Source organism: Geotrypetes seraphini, chromosome 10, assembly GCF_902459505.1.
Source record: "Geotrypetes seraphini chromosome 10, aGeoSer1.1, whole genome shotgun sequence".
Lineage (NCBI taxonomy): Eukaryota > Metazoa > Chordata > Amphibia > Gymnophiona > Dermophiidae > Geotrypetes > Geotrypetes seraphini.
Genome location: NC_047093.1, coordinates 17,251,727 through 17,270,508, shown reverse-complemented (window position 1 = coordinate 17,270,508; position 18,782 = coordinate 17,251,727). Strand labels below are relative to the sequence as shown.

The following is an 18,782-nucleotide window of genomic DNA, read 5'->3' as shown; positions in this document are numbered from 1 at the left end:
TTTCTGCCTTGGCGGCTCACATCAGAGGGGAAGCTTTGGCCCGAGCACCGCTTGCAAGATAACATTTGCCGTCGATGCCGGGACACATTTGACAAAGAAAACATCGGAAAGGTGACCCGCGAAGGTGAGGGGAAGGGTGGGAGATGGGCCAACAAGAGGTTAAGTGGGCAGATGATGGAAGTGGGGAGAAGGGGGGGAGAGAGAGAAGAGAGCAGATTATGGAAGTGGGAAGAAGAGGGAGGGAGAGAGAGAGAAGAGGGCAGATGATAGAAGTGGGAATTAGAGGGAGAGAGAGAGAAGAGGGCAGATGATGGAAGTGGGAAGAAGAGGGAGAGAGAGAGAAGAGGGCAGATGATGGAAGGAGGGAGAAAGAGGAGAGAGAGAAAAGGGCAGATGGAAGTGGGGAGAAGGGAGAGAGATAAGAGAGCAGAAGTTGGATGTCAGTTGAGAAGGGAGAGCAGATGCTGAATGGAAGTGGAGAACAGAGTTGCCAGATGGCAAATATTTTTCCAGCCAAACTCATGGCAAAAAGTAGCCCAAGTTATGTGCTTTGTTCAGCACGTTATTCGCTTCTTGCGCTGTAACCACCTTTTTATGCTGCCTCTAAATTGTGATCAAGAGGCTAAAAAAAGCAGCCAGCAATATTTATTTATTTATTCAGTTTTCTATACTGTTCTCCCAGGGGAGCTCAGAACGGTTTTACATGAATTTATTCAGGTACTCAAGCATTTTTCCCTGTCTGTCCCAGCAGATTCACAATCTATCTAATGTACCTGGGGCAATGGGGGGAATAAGTGACTTGCCCGGGGTCAGAAGGAGCAGTGTGGGTTTGAACCCACAACCTCAGGATGCTGAGGCTGTAACTTTAACCACTGTGCCACACTCTCCCCCTGATACCTGAGCATTGGAAAATAATTAATAATAATTAACTAATAAAAATAGTGCATATTTCATTTTCCCCCATACCACCCCACCCGGATACTTTTTCATGCCACCCGGCTGGAAAAAAAATTTCTGGGGAGAACACTGGAAATGACTTGAGGAGGGGGGTAATGTGAGCATAGCAGCTCTGACAGAATATACTCGTAGGTCGTGCAGCAGCATTTTGAACGGATTGAAGAGTATTGAGGTGGTTTAACGGGAGAGCAATGAGAAGCAGGTTGCAGCAGTCTACGTGAGAGGTGAAAGAAATTTGTCAATTGATCTAACTAAACCTTCCCGACTCCCCAGATCCTAATGCATTTTCCAACTATCAACCTTGTAATCTCCCTGGGAATGCCCAGGCCAATTCTTTTGTAAACCGCCTAGAACCGAAAGATATTGGCAGGATAGAAGACACCAATGCAATGCAATAAGGGTGTAAATAAGGTTTTTTGGTGATGTGCTCAGAGAGGAAGGGCCAGATTTTGGTGGCGATATTTTGTGTAAAGAGTGAATTTACTGGTTTCAAGTCCCAAACATTTTCTTAATCAATGTAGAGATGAGCAGCTATTTAAGCATAAATAACTAATAAGCCTAAGTGGTAGTGAATGCACATTTTTGACACAGTCTTGACAGGTCTTGAGCAGTCACATCAAATTAATTATGCATTTTACATTTTTGAAACAGGCGGCTTTTGGGGAGATGAGTCAAGTGTTGTGTTTGTAATCAGCTCATAATGCCCCAAGTAGAATCTCATGTTGCTCATCATTTTTATAGTGTCTTGTGCATTTCTGTGATAAACCTCTAGTTTTAGAGCAACTCCAAAATTTGTGTAGTGGCCTCAGTTTTTCGTCTATATTTACTGCTTAGAGATTGGAATTTGGAGAACTGTGTGTCCTCTGTGGTTATGGAGGGAAATTGTTTTTTATGTTTATAGAAATAACATTTTAATTTTATAATTTGATCAGGAATATACTAGATCCTTAGCCAGTGGTTGCCTAATTTGTAGATAAATTAAACTAGATGGACAATATTTATGCTTTTACTAGGCATGGTTTATGTTTAATTTGCAAATCATACTCTTTTTTTTTTTTTCTTCTTCTTTTCTTTCTCCTTCTCTTTTCTGTTCCTCTCTTACTCAACCAACCGCTTTAAAAAAGCGACCCCACCCAATATGTTTTACCCCACTCCCACTTTCTCCTTCTCTTCTCAAAATATGTAACTTTTCCCCTCCTTTCCCTTTTTACCCTCACTTTCAAGTCTGTCCAGTTAATGTCTTTGATGTTCAATCTCATCATTTTTAAATATCTATTATTTTTTCTTCTTTTTAAAATTTTATTGTTAACCGGCCAGATACTTGTTGATGGTCGGTATATTAAAAGTTAATAAACTTGAACTTGAAACTTGAAACTGATACCTCTCTTCCTGAAAGGAAGGTAGGGCTAAGTGCAGGTGATGCTCAGCATGCTGAAATAATTACAGGAAGGAGTATAGGGGCAGAAACAGCCCCCTCCTTTACAAACTGTGCTCTAGAATTAATCGGGTATGTCATTTGCATTTTCACATTCAGAATTTTCTTGTGATTAATCCATTGTTTCTACTGATATATCTTTATATATTAGGAAATTTTGGGAGCGGTTTATCACTCTATGTCACGAGAATGAAAGCTTGCATGGTATCACGTTTGAACAGATCAAGTCTCAGCTGGAAGCTCTGGAGTTGAAGAAAACCTATGTGCTGAATCCATTGGCTCCTGAGTTTATACCCCGGGCTTTAAGGCAACAACATTCAGCAAACAGCAGCAAACAGCAGCAATCGCCACCAAAGGTAAAATTTAGCTGGTAATTAAAAAAAAAAAAAAAAAAATGCCAGCAAGTGGGAGAGAGGCTAGCAGTATATGCTAAGCATGATATAAAATATCCATTATTTATTGCTGTCATTTAAATTGTTCTTGATCACAAACTTAAGAGTGGACAGATTTAATTTAATTGTTTAATTTGATTTAACAAAATGATTTTTAAAAGGTTTAGAAAATGAATATACAGGAAATGTATGTTGTTTATAGAAAGCTAGTATATTTGGAAACTGAGATTGGAGTGATCCAGTGCTTTAATATCAAACTTATTTAAGATGTGCATTGATGTGAAAATAAATCTCATAGGACACTTCGAAAAAAATGTTTACTGGCTTCAAATCATCCATAGAATAGATTAAACTGTTCTCAATAGGTCTAGAAAATCTTTTTTAAAAGGCAAGAAAACTCTTTATGCAAGCTAAGTTCCTAGCTTCTATAGTGTAGTATGCACGCACTGTTTGGGAGTGAATCTTCCTTTCCACGTGTACTAGCACTTAACTGGTTTCCTTATAACTTGTGCAGTTTGTCCTTAAGTTTGCACATATGGGATTTTGTGCACGCAACCATCATCTGGGTGTGCTGGAAATCTAGTATGTGCAAATCAATCTCGTGCATATTCAGTATGGATATCCTAAAAATTTGACTGGCTCTGGGTTCCCCAGGACAGATATGGGGAACCTTGATCTTGGATGAATGCAGTTTGCCCTATAGGTATTCCAAAATCTGTTAATTAATAGATGGGCTGGAATGATATAAAGGCACCAGAATAACAGTGGATTTTGGCATTGGTTCATGACCCATAGAGAAATGCAAGTCAAACAAAGAAATGATTACCGGTAATTGTGACCAGTGGTACCAGTTCTGGCTTAGAGGATGTTTAAATATATCTGTCAGATTGTAAGACTGGCATGTTATGTGTTCTCATAGATCAAGGTTTCCTGCATGTATTCATAAAACAACATGTATATGTACAGAAAACAGATTTTGTCACCAGTTGCCTTTCAAATGATCAATTTTTGTTGACTATTCTGTTCTTGATTGCTAAATTTTGATGGACAAACATTGAGATTTGGAAAGGATAGGCTGTCAAAATATAAGATGAGCAAGAGAGGTCATTGTGATAAAACTGATGGTGGAATACATTAGATGAAGATAATTGGTAACTTAGTAGATGATGTCAAGAAGACCAGTTAGCTCGTCTAGCCTGCTGAGTTACTCCTGTCCACATTGAAAGAATATATTCCAGCTGCCTCCTGTAGGAGCTTGGCTGCTTGTACAAAATAACTTCTTATCCAAGTCAGTTTTTGTTTTCTTCCTCATTGATTCTGTATCATCCTGAATGAAGGGTTGGGGTGTGTGTGGGGGGGGTAGGGGGTTGTTTGTAATACCTGCAATTAACCCAATTCTTTTTTTAAATTCTGTCATAGAATCTGATAGCCATTAAAGGCCCTTAGGCATATCTGGTCTTCCTAGTTTCATTCTTAGTGTAGTGTGGCAGACTCTAGTTGATGGAGGCTTTCCAGTCACTTCTTTCCCTTTTGATTATTGGTGATGGTAGTAATAATGTACATTCTTTAAAGGGCTATATTGATTTCTGAAGCACAAAGTTCTGTTCAAGTTAAAGCAAAATAAAAGAGTATTTTTTCTCTTATTTGTGGTAGTAAAATGCTAATAGAAAGGTCAGTATAGTGAAGGAACCTGTGTTTGGTTCCTAGTTCAGTTCTTCCAGTCACTGGCTGTGTTGTAGAGGAGGCTTTGACAGACTTGGGGGGAAGGGTAGGTGGAAAATCATGCAACAGACAATAGAAATTTCTACTGACTAGATATAAGGTCCATTATCCGAGGACAAGCAGGCAGTATATTCTCACATATGGGTGACGTCACCCATGGAGCCGCGGCACAGACAGTCAAAAAATGTATTGTCACTTTAAATTTTTGAGACCACCCGTACCACACATGTGTCTGACAATGGTTTGCTGGCTTACTGAACTGAGGAGCCACGTGCCTATGTCCGGCGGGAAGGTACTCACTCATGAGCGGTGCGGTCAGTCGCTAACTTTCTAAAGTGCCGGTGCAGTTGTACAGCTGTCCGTACCAGGCTCCATGGATGACATCACCCACATGTGAGAATAGCTTCCTGCTGTCCCTGGATAACACCTATTACGGTAAGCAGAATTCCTGAAGGAGCCCTGATGCGTGGGTCACTATTTCACGTTTTAACTTCATTTAATATACTGCAAATAAATATAATATCTAAATGGTTTACAGTAGTCAATAATAGTAAATTGGAAGAGAAGGATTAAGACACAGCTGGAGGCCCATTTTACATTAGTTAATATAATGTGGGAGAGGGGAGATATAACTTAATAAAAATAATAATTTCTTTTCTTGTATACTGCCCCACCAACAGTTCTAGGCGGTTCACAACAAAGAAACTGAAACATTTCAGCAGAACATACATTTCAAAAACACACTTCTGCATTTATCAGTCAAATGCAGCAATAGCTAAGATGCAATTTCAACTTGTTGCTATCATTAAAACATAAGTTAAAAGTAATTATAAAACACCATCATAATATTTTAAAAAATCAGCATTCTTGTTTATCAAATAGATAAGTTTTTGATAATTTCCCAAATAGGCTTGAGCAATCAACGGGCTCATCCAGAAGTTCATCTTACATGTCTGATACTCCCGTGTCCTGCCAAAAAGGTCTTATAACGACAGGCCCTTGGGGTAGGGAAGATGAACATACCTGAGTTTCTGGTACATTTTATTGAATAAGACAATTTCAATAACTCTGATGCATCTGGAAGGGAGGTTGTACAAAGCAGACATAGCAACAGGTGTACAGTACATGCGAGGGGTATTTCAATCAGAGCTGCCATCAAATTTACTGGGGATTAATTTGCTTATGGAGAGGCTTGAACAAAGAATTGAGCCTTAAGCAAAACCCTGATCTTTTAAAAAGAGAGTTCAGATTGGGTTTCAAATGGAATAGAGTTCAGAGAAGTAGCAGCAACTGCTACCAAGGTGAATTTCTGAATGGACTTGTAGGTGAGAAGGAACTGCAAGTTGTTGTAAAGAATGGCGTGACAGACCTATAAAGGCATAAGGGAAGCCCAGGATGAAAACTTTGGTGAGCTAGAACCAGGATTTTGAAGATTAAATGATAGTGAATGCTAACCAATGTTCTGCAGCTGCGGTGACCAGAATAAGTGAATTTAGAGTTGGTAAAATAGGAGGAAAACATGAGCAGTTGTGAGGAAGATTGATGGTGCGGATCCCAGCCCTGGTTTTGATTTGAAATAGAAGCTCAAATAGCAGGAAAAAATGACCATGCCCCTCCCCCCCAGGCCCAAAAATATAGCAATGCTGTTAGAAAGTATAATTTAAATGATGCTGTCATGATTTGAGTTATTGATATGTGGAAGTGTTCCCAGTATTTTAGATATTGAATGTGAGATGGTATTTCAACCTGAGCTGACAAATCTCAAACTGAGATTTCATACTTTGATTGTGATATAAGTAGTGAGGAGGTAATTATGTAATACATGTAGGCAAACGGTATATTTATACAGTGAGTGGACTTTGCCTGAATGTCAAAGCAAAGTATTTGCATATGTCTATTTTGAATTTTTTTTCCAGGAAATCTGTGCACTTCAATTAATGCATCTATAATGCAGAACGTTTATGCACATAAGCATGAATTTTCAAAAGTATGCACGTTGGTGTAATCTCCTTGGAACATTACTTCAAATAGCAGGCATACTTATGTGTATGTAGGGAGTGCCTGCATGAGTATACCCACATATCAAGCAGGCAGGTTTGTAATAGACCATTTCTGCTTGCAAAGCGCTGCTTTATCAATGGAAATATCTTCAAACATTACTCTCTCATCACTGACAGTGACTCAGTTTGCTTTCTTATTTTACTTGTCAGACTTTCAAACAAACCATGTTTCTTTCTATTTTGGAAGCTCAAACCTTTTATGAGGAAGTTTGGTGACAATTTAAACATTGGCAAAATTTACAATATTTTACATCAGTATGGAAGTGATATGCAGTGTGGTGATATGGTGTGAGAAATAACCGTCTCTTCCTTTATAGACCTATGTGCACAAAAGCCACTTGGATGTTAGAGGAAAGACCCTTTTCTAGCCATTTTAATTCTCTTCCTCTTTGGTGTAGGAGAAAAGGTCACTGTATCTTAGTGGTGACTGTAAAATTGGTTAGTACACACATGAAAATGATCTTAGTCATTAGTAAAACAGGAATTTGATACATCACTTGTGAAATGCTGGAGGATCAGGCTGCAATTGTTCTGGTTTATGCATTTTAAAAATACAGCTCTTAAGAATTGCTGGTAGAATTTTGGTAAACGCAGATTTTTGTGCAAGTGCACTCTGTAATTTGGTCCTGAAGGAACACCTGGCTTTGACTGCAGATTTACAGTCCTTGAATCTTTAATGAAAAATTACCCATCTTTTGCTGCCTGCCTCTTTGCAAGCAGCTGCAGAATCCTGGCACAAAAACGAATTGTTCATGTATTATGCATCACACTTGATTATGCTGAAGAATATTTCCGAGTGTTGCATTCAGTGTGATACTTTAATGTATGTTATGTAACTAGTGAAAAGGATTCAGCTTAAACAAGTGTCTAGCCTTTCAGAAAAGACAGTTTCTTATTATGCTGATTGTATTTCAAGAGCACTATAAGCTTCTTTAACAAAAATGTGTCAAGTTTGACTTAAGGTTTTGATTTTGAATTAGTTTTCTGTTCTGAACTTGATGCCAGCGCTTGTCATAGGACTTTTTCTGTTGACAGTCACACAAGTGGGTTAGTGTCCTTGTTGGCACCAAGGACAGATCAGTTTTCTTAGAGTTGTGAGCATGCATGGCGCACCAGTCTCCTCAGGCCCTCTCAGTTTTTGTTTTTTTGTTGTTGTTTTTTGGGGGTGGGGGTGTTTTTCTATTCTGCCAAGTGGATGTGAAAACTAAGCTGTCCCATTGGTGAGGAGTTTCATCTCTTAATTTTCTTCCAACTGTGTTTTTCATTGTTTCAAAAAGTTATTAGAGAATTTTTTTCTTAAGTTAAATTAAAAAAAAAACTAAGACTTTGCCTTCAGGGTAGTATAAAGATTCAGAATTTCAACATATGATGCATGTAACTGATTTTTCTTGGGGTAGACCGTAACCAGGCTGAGTATAAGCCATGTGGAAGGGATTCCTCTACAAGCTCAAAAGTTTCTTCTCAGCTGCTTTTACATTCATTATGAAGTGGAGTAAAGGCTTTTGCTAGTACAGAGGGAGGAAAGAAAATCTATACAGAAATTGGCTGAATTTGTAAATTGTTGTAGATCATCTGTTTCCATGTTCAATGGCTTTGTAAGACCAGTCACAAAGGAGTAGTACCAGAAATCATCTAAAGCAGGCCTGCACATTTCAAAAATGCTCCGGGGCCGCAACGAAATTGGAAAATGTAGTGAGGGCCACAGGTAGTGGCCACGGCTCAAAGCATTTGGAAGTGTGCGGACGTTGCCATGATGACATCACGTGCATGCGTGACATCATCACGTCAATTTCCGTGCATGCGCAGAGGATTTCCAGACGGGCCCTGAGACGCCAATAGAGGGGGTGCCAGCAGGGAAGAGGGTGGGAGAGGAGAGGCACTGGCGCCAGCTGATTGCCTACAGCAGTGTTTCTCAACTACTTCAAGGTAAGTACCCCCAACCACATATCTCCAAAGCTCCGCCCTAAACCCACCCAAGCTCTGCCCCAGATCCTGTCCTCTTTACTAATTGTAATGCAATTTTTTCCTTTCATTTTTCATATATGCACAATACACACAGCAGATATAAATTCTCAAAACTGACACATTTCAATCACTAAATTAAAAAATAAAATCGTTTTTCTTACCTTTGTTGTCCGGTGATTTAATTAGTTTCTGGTTGGACTTCCTTCTGACTGTGCATCCAACATTTCTTTCACAATCCAGCCCCATCCCCTTTGGGTCCAAGCTTCTCTCTCTTTTACCTCTGCTTATCCTCCCCAGATCCAGTATGAGTTACCCTTTGTACCTACCACCACCTTTGTTCCAGGTCTCCCCCTCTCTCCCTCTGTTATGATCTTGCATCTCTCTGTTCTTCCTCATGGTCTCTCCCCCTCTGTCTGCACCTCCCATAGTACTGTATCTGCCTCCTGTCTTTCCCCTTTGGTCCAGACCTCTCTCTTTCTTGTTCCTACAATCCCCCCCCCCCCGCCAATATTTTTTTTCTTCCAGGTCTTTCTCTACCTCTCCCTCTTTGGTCAGAATCTTTCCACCTCTCTTTCTCTCTCTTCCTTGTAGACACCTCCAAGTCCATTATCTACCCCCTCTCTTCTGCCTCCCCCTTCTTTCAGGTTTCTCTCTCTCTCTCTCTCTTCCTTCTGCTAACATTTTGAGCCCTCCCAACTTTGTTCCAGGTCTTTCTGTCTCTCTCACTCTCTTTGCCTTCCCCCTCCCCAGGGCCTGGCATCTCTCTCTCCTCGGCTCAGGGTGTTCCCCCTCTCTACCCCCTCTAGTCCAACATACACCTTGTCTTTTGGTTTAAGTCTGCTTTCCCGTCCCTCCTCAAGGTCCTTTCTGTCTCCCCCCCCCCCCCCGGGTGTCCAGAACCAATGTCTCAATGTCAATCTCCATCCCACCGGGGCCCTCACAATGGGCGGGGCCTTACCTCCGCTGCTTCCTGCACCCAGCAAGAGAGGTCATCTTCCGCGCTGTGACTGCCACTTGTTGAGGACCAACCTTTAAAGGTAATTACGGCAGCCTGTAGAGGATCGCCGGTGCTGTAGCAAGCCTGGCAGGCTGCCAGTGGCCTCCGCAACCAGTTCCTTCTGCTATGGTCCTGCCTCTTCTGAGGTCAGGGGCGGGCCCACGGCAGAGGGAACGGTGCAACCAGGGGGAAACATGCAGGTCTTCGGCAAATCGGGCAGCGCTGGTGCCATACTGCTTAGGCAAGCCAGCCGTACAGACCCCGAAGCAGGGCCCTTGGTTGTGTTGCAAAGGGAGTGTGGGAGAGATGCCCTGAGGGAAGGGGACATAACATAAGAGAAAATGCCGGCATGGAACTTTTTTCAAAATGTTACTTACTCTTGAGGGGAAGCGTGTCATTGGAGGAAGGCAGCCAGGCGCTCACCTAAATTAGCCGTTTTGATTGGAGAGGAGGTGGAAGATACCAGATCAGGGAATGGGAGCCATTTCGGGCACGGGCCTAAGTGAGAGCTGTTTTGGGCTGTATGTTATGCAGGGCTGTTCTAAAATGTCATGAATCCCACCTGAGACTTTAGGACTAAAACAGTCTTCAATCTGTTGCACAGGCTTGAGTTTAAGGCATTTCAAGGCCACCTACTGAAGTGCTAGAAAAGGGCTGACACCCCAGCACAGCTTAGACATTGTGTGCACTATCTGTGCCATTTTTAAAGGACTTTGAGAAGACCTTAGTGTTGGTCTGAATTCTCTGCCTTTTGCATAGCTTGTGGCAGCTCTCTTCTAGTGCAGATTGTGCTCCAGTCTGTTTAACACAGAGCAAGTGCTGACATCATCTTATTCTACAGTTATGCCACAGAAGTCCAAATTTGTCATCTCCTGTGCACCAGTTTTTAGATGAACCACTGCTGGAATATGCTGTAGTCTAGTAGTAGTAGCAGAGTCTCTTCTCCATCAGTTTCATAGCCACACTCATTTCTACAGATGATGTTTTAAAGATTTTGCCAGGAACTACTGTAAAGATCTTCTATCACTCTAGTAACAAAAAATGCACTGCACAAATAACTCAGTCCATGGGTGTTACACCTTCACAAAGAGAAACTCAGTCAAAAGATCTAGTCATCTTTCTACTTTATACCTCAGGTTCTAAACCATATGAAGATAATTTTCTATGTCCCTCCTCCTTGCATTCAGAAATCTCTTAATATGGACTGAAAGATTACCCAGACTCTCACTTCATCTCATTGGGACCTCTTTTATAAGAAACATAGAAACTGACAGAGGGGAATATTTCACAGGAATTCCTTCTGATCTTTTCCCTCCTGCATGAAGCAAATTTCGTTATGAAGAAATATTTCTTACATGAGGTTCATTTAACACAAGGCAGTTCTTTGTTCATATGGGGTTTTTTTGCTCGTTGATATACATAGAAACCCCCAAAGCCCAGAGTGGTTGTTCTAACACATGGGCTCTTAAATGATAAACAGTTTTGTTTATACATTTCTCCCTCTGTATTAGCGGTTTCAGCAATATTGTTTTTGATTATTCGCGGTTTTTAGCTTGCTGGCTCCTCCCCCCCCCCAAATGACGTCAGCTTGCATAGAGAAAACACTAATTCCCAGCACTTTCTTCACCGTGTTTTGCCTCTCCTTCAGGAACAGGCCAGGTCTCCCACCATGTTATTCACAGTTTCACCATATTCACGATGGTTTTTAATAGAAAACAGCGAAAAACATATGAAAAAGTTATTCGCGTTTTTTCTGTATTCACGGTTCTGTTAATCCCCTATCACAGCGAATACGGAGGGAGAAGTGTAGCATGATCCACTGATAACCTGTCTCTAAAAAGATGGTCTTAAACAATAAATTTTAATCACCTGGATTCAGCAAAGCCTAGCATTCTCATTCTTCAGTTGTAGTTGAGGCAACCATTAAGAAGATAAAGAAATGTAGAGAGTTTTCTAATACAATAGCTGGTAAAGATTCCAGGCTAATGATTCATTTCGGAAAAAAAATTTCAAAGTGTTATCTGTATAGACTGAAAAACATCATCTCTACAGGGTTTCAGTATATGCATACCATCTTCCAGTGTGTCATAAGAACATAAGAATAGATTTACTGGGTCAGACTAATGGTCCATCAAGCCCAGTAGCCCATTCTCATGACAAATCCAGGTCACTAGTACCTGACCAAAACCCAAGGAATAACAATATTCCATGCTACCGATCCAGGGCAAGCAGTGGCTTCCCCCATGTCTTTCTCAATAACACACTATGGACATGTCCTCCAGGAAATTGTCCAAATCTTTCTTAAAACCAGCTACGCTATCCGCCCTTACCACAAGCTCTGGCAATGCGTTCCAGAGCTTAACTATTCTCTGAGTGAAAAAATATTTCCTCCTATTAATTTTAAAAGTATTTCCCTTCAGTTTCATCGAATGTCTCCTAGTTTTTGTAATCGATCCACTTGTACCCGTTCTACTCCACTCAGGATTTTGTAGACTTTAATCATATCTCCCCTCAGCTGTCTCTTTTCCAACCTGAAGAGCCCTAACCATTTTAGTGTTTGCTCATATGAGAGGAGTTCCATCCCCTTTATCATCTTGGTTGCTCTTCTTTTAACGTTTTCTAGCGTCCAAGGTTTTTCATTAAAACTATCTCTCCATCAGCAGTACTTACACCAGATATATGTGGAGTACATTTTGAGCCTGTTTCTATAAACTGTGCTTAAATCAGTAAGAAATGGAATTTACTTCGTGTCATTCAAAGTTGGGCGCCATTTAGAGATTCACATGTAGCAGCGGCTAACTGAAGCTAGGCATCTCTGACTTAGGCTCCCATATATTGGTCCTGGTTTTCTTGGCCTAAAATGCTAGTGCCTAAGGTATGCATCTACTGGCCCAAACTCTGCCTCTAACCACAACTAACTTTTCAGTTAGGCACCTCGGTGTAGATGCCTACATGACGTCTACTGAGTTAGGTACCCACCTGAAAATTAATTTTTTTAAATTGGTTTTTAATGGCGCTCATTTCTGTAGCACTGCTTGACATACACAGCAGCTGAACATTAAAAATGCAAGATACAGTGCTACTCAGTAGAGCTTACAATCTAATCAATAGACAAACAGGACAAGTAGGGGATTAGGCAGGCATGTGTGCTTTACCAGCGAGTGGGGTCAGGAGTTACAAGCAACCTTGAAGAAGTGGGCTTTTAGCCTGGATTTGAATACTGCCAGGGACGGAGCATGATGTAATGACGCAGGCAGCTTGTTCCAGGTGTGTGATAGAACAAGAGAGAAGAAACGTAGTCTGGAATTGGCAGTAGAGGAGAAGGGTACAGATAAGAGGGGCTTGCATAATGAATGGAGTTCACAAGGAGGAGTGTAGGGAGGGATACTGAGGAGCTGCAGCTTTAAGAAGTCACTATGTGCTTTTTTATGTGTTTATAAGTTAGTGTTTATTCATTATGTATGTTGGATTATCATTTATTATTTGTCAATTATTAGTTTTTATATATTTGTATAAACTTTATTAAAAACGTTTTAACACTTTTATGATCTATTTATTATTCATTACTTATACCGTATTTTATTCTTACAGTTAAGTTTGTGCCCTGATGCAGCCCACACAGGGTGAAACATAGCTATATTGGGCATTATTTTAATTCAGCCAATCGAATACATTTTATCTACATTTTAATCTACCATTTACTGTGTCTGCTTTTACAGTTTCTCACCCATGAATTAATAAACTCACATTTTGGTGATAAAGAGTCTGTAGACATTCAGGCCTATATTTTAAAAATAGTGCCTTGGGTTAGGTGCTAGTAAGCGCTCTACTGGCGCCTAATTTAAGTGGAAAAAACCATTAAAAAATTATTAAAATAGGTTTTTTTTTAATGTAGATGCCTACTTGCACCTAAAAAAACCAGTGCCTGCATCACAGCTACAGATGTGCTTTACGATGCCTAATGTCATTGTAGGTTTGGCTAACAACGGAAGTGACGGTAGGCATCATAAAGTGCCTCCATAGCAGCGATTCACATGAAAGGTAGGCTTTAAAACCCTGGCCTTTATTTCTGACGCCTACCTTTCACGAAACCATGATTCTATAAATGGTGTTAATGCATAATTGACATGTGATTAGCGGCCAGTGGCAACAGTGATGTTTATAGAATCTGGCCCTCATTAACCACTTTTCTACCCTACAGCATCTTTCAACAGTAGCTCTTCTGTTGTCTTCATCTTCTACACATTTGAGCATTTCCCATTATCCTAATTTTTTATATTATTGTGTTTATATTATTAATGAATAAATTTTATTGCATTCCATGGTCAGCCATTACAAGTCTAGCATCAGCCTTTTGATCACCGAAACAAAACACAGCCATAGTAAACCACATCTGCACAACAAAAGCAACATCCTTTTTTTGCTGTTCTCTGAACCCAGCCAATTTCCTTCCAGAATGTGTTAGAGGAAGAAAATCAAAATTGATTCCTAGGTTCTCAGCATTGTCAAAACTTGCTTTTTTCTCATGCTCCTTTCACTTTTACCAGAAAGCTCCCTTACCCTGCTCCCATCTTATTTGAGAGAAAATCATATTTGAATTTCAAGCAAATGCTATAGAAATTGTTCTACATTAGGGAATCAATGCTTCTTTTCGAAATACTTTTCATATACTTAGAAAATAGGAGGATTGTGGCCTATTGTGGGTCTTGGGAACCTCAACCTTTCCTTTGAAAATAAATATTCAAAATGAACTCACTTCCTTCTATCCTCTCCTAATTGACAAAAGGAATTTGGCTTTGATTACTGGATCTCAAGAATGCCTATATCTATTTCCCAATTCATTTTGTCCATAGAAAATATCTACAATTTTTCTGTGTGCCAACCATTACCAATAAAAAGTTCTCCATTTTGGAATTTCCTTGGCCTCCAGGGTTTTCATAAAATGTATAATAGTTACAACAGCTCATCTGTAAACTGGAATATCTAGAATTTTATGCCAACCTCTTCAAGATCCCTTGCTCTTTCCCTCAGGAAACTAAAAGGATTCACTTCAGTTTTGATAATGACATCTACGAGGTCTGACAAGTTTGTGAACCCATCCTAGAAAAAGTGCTACATACCTCATTGCTGAAGATAATAATAATAATAATTTTATTCTTATATACCGCCAAAGACATAATAGTTTGAGGCAGTTTACAATAAGAAGTACTGGACAATCAGTGAAAAACAATACAAATCATCAGATATACATACAGGATAAAAAGATAAAAAAAATTAAAACAATGAATCCTTAGGTTACAAATCGATCAAACAATTGCGTTTTTACTAATTTTCTGAAAATAAAGTAAGATGGAGCACGTATAATAATATTACCCAGCCAGTCATTCATTTTACCTGCCCAAAAAGCAAGAGTTCTATCCAGAAATCTTTTAAAATGACAAGCATTTACTGTTGGATAAGCAAACATATGGATTCTGCATGTAGGCCTATTAAAACAGTCTAAAAAAAAAATAAAAAAGAGAGACCAGATATGCAGGAGCCATACCAAATATTGATTTAGAACAGATATAGGAAAATTTAAATAGAACTCTTGCTTCCATCAATAACCAGTGTAGTTTTTGATAATAGAGAGTAATATGTTCCCATTTTTTCAAACCAAAAATCAGCCGAACTGCTGAATTTTGAATAACTCGAAGTCTTTTTAGGGTTTTCTTGTATGTTCCCAAATAAATAATATTGCAATAGTCAAGCATACTTAAGATGGAAGACTGAACTAGCAGACGAAATGATACTACATCAAAATATTTTTTAATGGTTCGGAGTTTCCATAAGACCGAGAAACATTTTCTGACTAACAAATCCGTATGTTCTTCTAAGGTGATATGCCGGTCCAATGTCACTCCCAAGATTTTTATGGAATAGTCTATAGGAAAATCTTAACCATTTAAAAATATCAACGTATCTTTGATTTTGTCATTAATAATAATAATAACAGTTTATATACCGAGGGACCGTGAAGTTCTATGTGGTTTACAATGATTAGAAGTTACAGATTGAGTACGGTAGTACTAACAGAATTAAGATTTAGCGGTCAGTTATTGTGGGGAGAGATTGTTCAGTGTAGCTGCCTAAGTACTTTAGGAACAAATATGTTTTTAGGTGTTTCCTAAATTCCCCATAAGTATTCGCAAGCATGAGTAATTGTTTCAGGTCTTTACCCCATAATGCTACCTGATAAGAGAAAAGATGTTGATGGTGTCTTTTAAATTTACATCCTTTAACCGGTAGAGAAACAAAATTCAAGTTTGGGCTTCTCTTAAGTTGATTGGTTAAGAAAGAGAAAAGGTCAGTTATATATCTGGGGGCTAGGCCAAAAAGTATCTTGAAGCAGAAACATCCGAATTTAAACTTCACACTTGCCTCCATCGGCAGCCAATGCAGGAGTCGGTAGGAAGGGCTCACCAGAAAGAATTTGTTTTTTTCAGAGTTAAGTTTCAATTTAAATTCAGTCATCCACAATTCAATCTGATTTAAAATAAAAGATACATGATTTTTTTATCTCAGGAGTCAGGCTAGTAAGAGGAACAACTATAGTGATGTGATATCCACATAGATATAAAATTTCCCAAAGCTGAGGAGTCCTTCAAGGGATCTGATTTGCAGGGGCAGTTGGTTCCAGTGGTTCAGTATGAAGTGGGAGTAGGAATGTCGTTTGGCGGTTTGCAGTTGAAGGGCACGACCAGGAGGCATTTTGTGGCGTATTTCATCCTGGGAGTGGAGGGACCTGTTTGGCACATACAGAGGAAGATTTGCCATCACGTAGACGGGTACCATGTTGTGCAAAGATTTGAACGCTAGCATCAAGCCCTTGAAGACAACATTTAGCCATGGGCAGCAAGTGAGCTGACATAAAGCCTGGGAGACAGGGTCACAGACATGTTTTTTTTTTTTTTTTTAGAAGTCTGATTGCTGTGTTTTGTACATGCTGGAGACATCATCTGTTGTTTGCCGTGAGACTGTTAAATAGGGCATTGCAGTAGTTCATGCGGGAAAGGACTAAGGCATAGAGTAGTTGGATGAAGTCAGATTCAGAGAAGCAGTTCCTTATTTTTCGGAGTTGATGTAGGTAGTAAAATGAGGACGATACCACCTGAGAGATTTGGTTGGAAAGTGACAGGTTAGAGTCAAGGAGTATTCCTAGGCTGCTTGCTTGGTCCTTTGCAGTTAAGGTAGTGTAGTTCCAGCATAGTGAGGGACAGGTGCAGTTGCAATGTTCTTTGCGGATCCAAAGGAGTTCTGTTTTGGAGGCGTTGAGTTGTAATTTGTTTGGCAGTTATCCAGTTTTTGATTTCCGAGAGGCATTTTAGGAGTTTCACGATATCGGCGTCGTGGTTTTCTCCTAGTGGTAGGTATAGAAACATGATGGCAAATAAAGGCCAAATGGCCGATCTAGTCTGCCCATCCACAGTAACCATTATCTCTTTCTGTTTCTGAGATCCCACATGCCTATCCCATGCCCTCTTGAATTCAGATACAGTCTCTGTTTCCACCACCTCTTCCGGGAGACTAGTCCACGCATCTATCACCCTTTCCATAAAAAAAGTATTTCCTCAGATTACTCCGGATGTCGTCTGCAAAGGAGTGGTAGGTATAGTTGGATGTCGTCTGCAAAGTAGTACTTGATATTTGTGGGCTACGTCTAGGACTGGCCTAATGTAGAGATTGAATAATAGGAGGGATAGCAGAGCCCCCTGTGGAACACTGTATTTGATCGGTTTCAGTTTTGATAGCGTATCATTGAGCAGTACACTTTAGGATCTATTATTCAGAAAAGAGGCGAACCATTGTAACAGTGTCTTGGATTCCAAATTTAGAGAGCTGCACAATAGTGTCAAATGCGGCGCTGAAATCCAGCAGCACTAGAAGGACATCATTACTCTTATCCATGAGTTTCTAGCAGTTATCAATGATGTCAAGAAGGATGGTTTCAGTACTATGGAATTTCCTGAATCCCAATTGGAAGGGGATAGGGCTCTTTGTTCATTGATGAAGGAGTGTAATTGTTCCAATTCTATTTTTTCTAGGATCTTGGAGATGAAGGGTAGGTTGGAGACAGGTCTAAAATAGCTGGGTACATTAGGGTCGAGCGTTGTTTTTTTTCAAGATTGGTCTGATGACCACTGAGTTACAGTTTGTGGGCAGTACATCTGTTTTCAGAGAGGTGTTGATGAGAGGAAGAATGGAATCTACAAAGACATCTTTCACAGCCACCAGGAGGTGTGATGGACAGGGGTCCAGGTTGGAGTCAGAAGGGCAAATAGCATCTAGTATCTTGGTGATGTCATCATGGGAGATGGTTTCAAAGTGAGTTAGGTTTCAAGTTGTGATTTTAATTATCTTGTCTCAGTCATGGGGGAGTGATGGCTGTAGCTGTAGTGAGATAGTAAAATTTGCTGATGGCACAAAGTTGTTCAAAGTTATTAAATCACAAGAGGATTGTAAAAAAATTGCAAGAGGACCTTGAAATTGGGAGACTGAGCATCAAAATGGCAGATGCTGTTTAATGTGAGCAAGTATAAAAACAAAAAACTGTGGATGCTGATGTTCTAAGAATGATTTATTATACGTTCTTTCACAATAAAACCATAAAAACATAAAAATACATATGTAATAGTCTAACCAAACCCTACACGGTCTGTGTTTCGGCGAACATGCCTTCACTCTAGCCTATCCAAACCATCTCCTTTGTGGTATTCAGACCATGAAAGTGTGCCGATTCATATTCTAGTTAGAGATCCTTTGTGTTCATCCCACGCTTTTTTGAATTCCATCACCGTTTGAATTCCATACCAACTCCCTTGGGAGGACATTCCAGGCATCCACCACCTTCTCTGTGAAAAATAATTTCCTAACATTTCAAACATTTAAATGTCTAAGCATATATCATATCACCACTTTCCCTTCTCTCCTCTAGAGTATACATGTTGAGGTCCTCCAGTCTCTTCTCGTAATTCTTTTGGCACAGACTCCCTACTATTTTTGTTGCTTTCCTCTGGACCGTTTCAGATCATCTTATATCCTTGGTCAGATGTGGCCTCCAAAATTGAACCCAATACTCCAAGTGGGGCTTCACCAACAACCTGTAGAGGGGCATTAACACCTTTCTTCTGCTCTCTCTATACAGCCTGGCATCTCTCTCTATACAGCCTAGCTTCTGCTCTCTCTATACAGCCTAGCATCTTTCTGGCTACAGC

General features: G+C 40.0%; 1 protein-coding gene across 5 annotated transcripts in view; it reads left to right on the top strand.

The window, feature by feature from the left end:
* Positions 1-18,782, top strand: part of HELZ (helicase with zinc finger) — a 294,520-nt gene that overhangs the window by 208,921 nt on the left and 66,817 nt on the right. For all 5 annotated transcript variants that reach the window (XM_033960981.1, XM_033960980.1, XM_033960983.1 and 2 more), the window contains one exon: positions 2,544-2,748. In XM_033960981.1, coding sequence (XP_033816872.1) covers positions 2,544-2,748 — 205 coding nt within the window. The remainder of the gene's footprint in view (positions 1-2,543; positions 2,749-18,782) is intronic.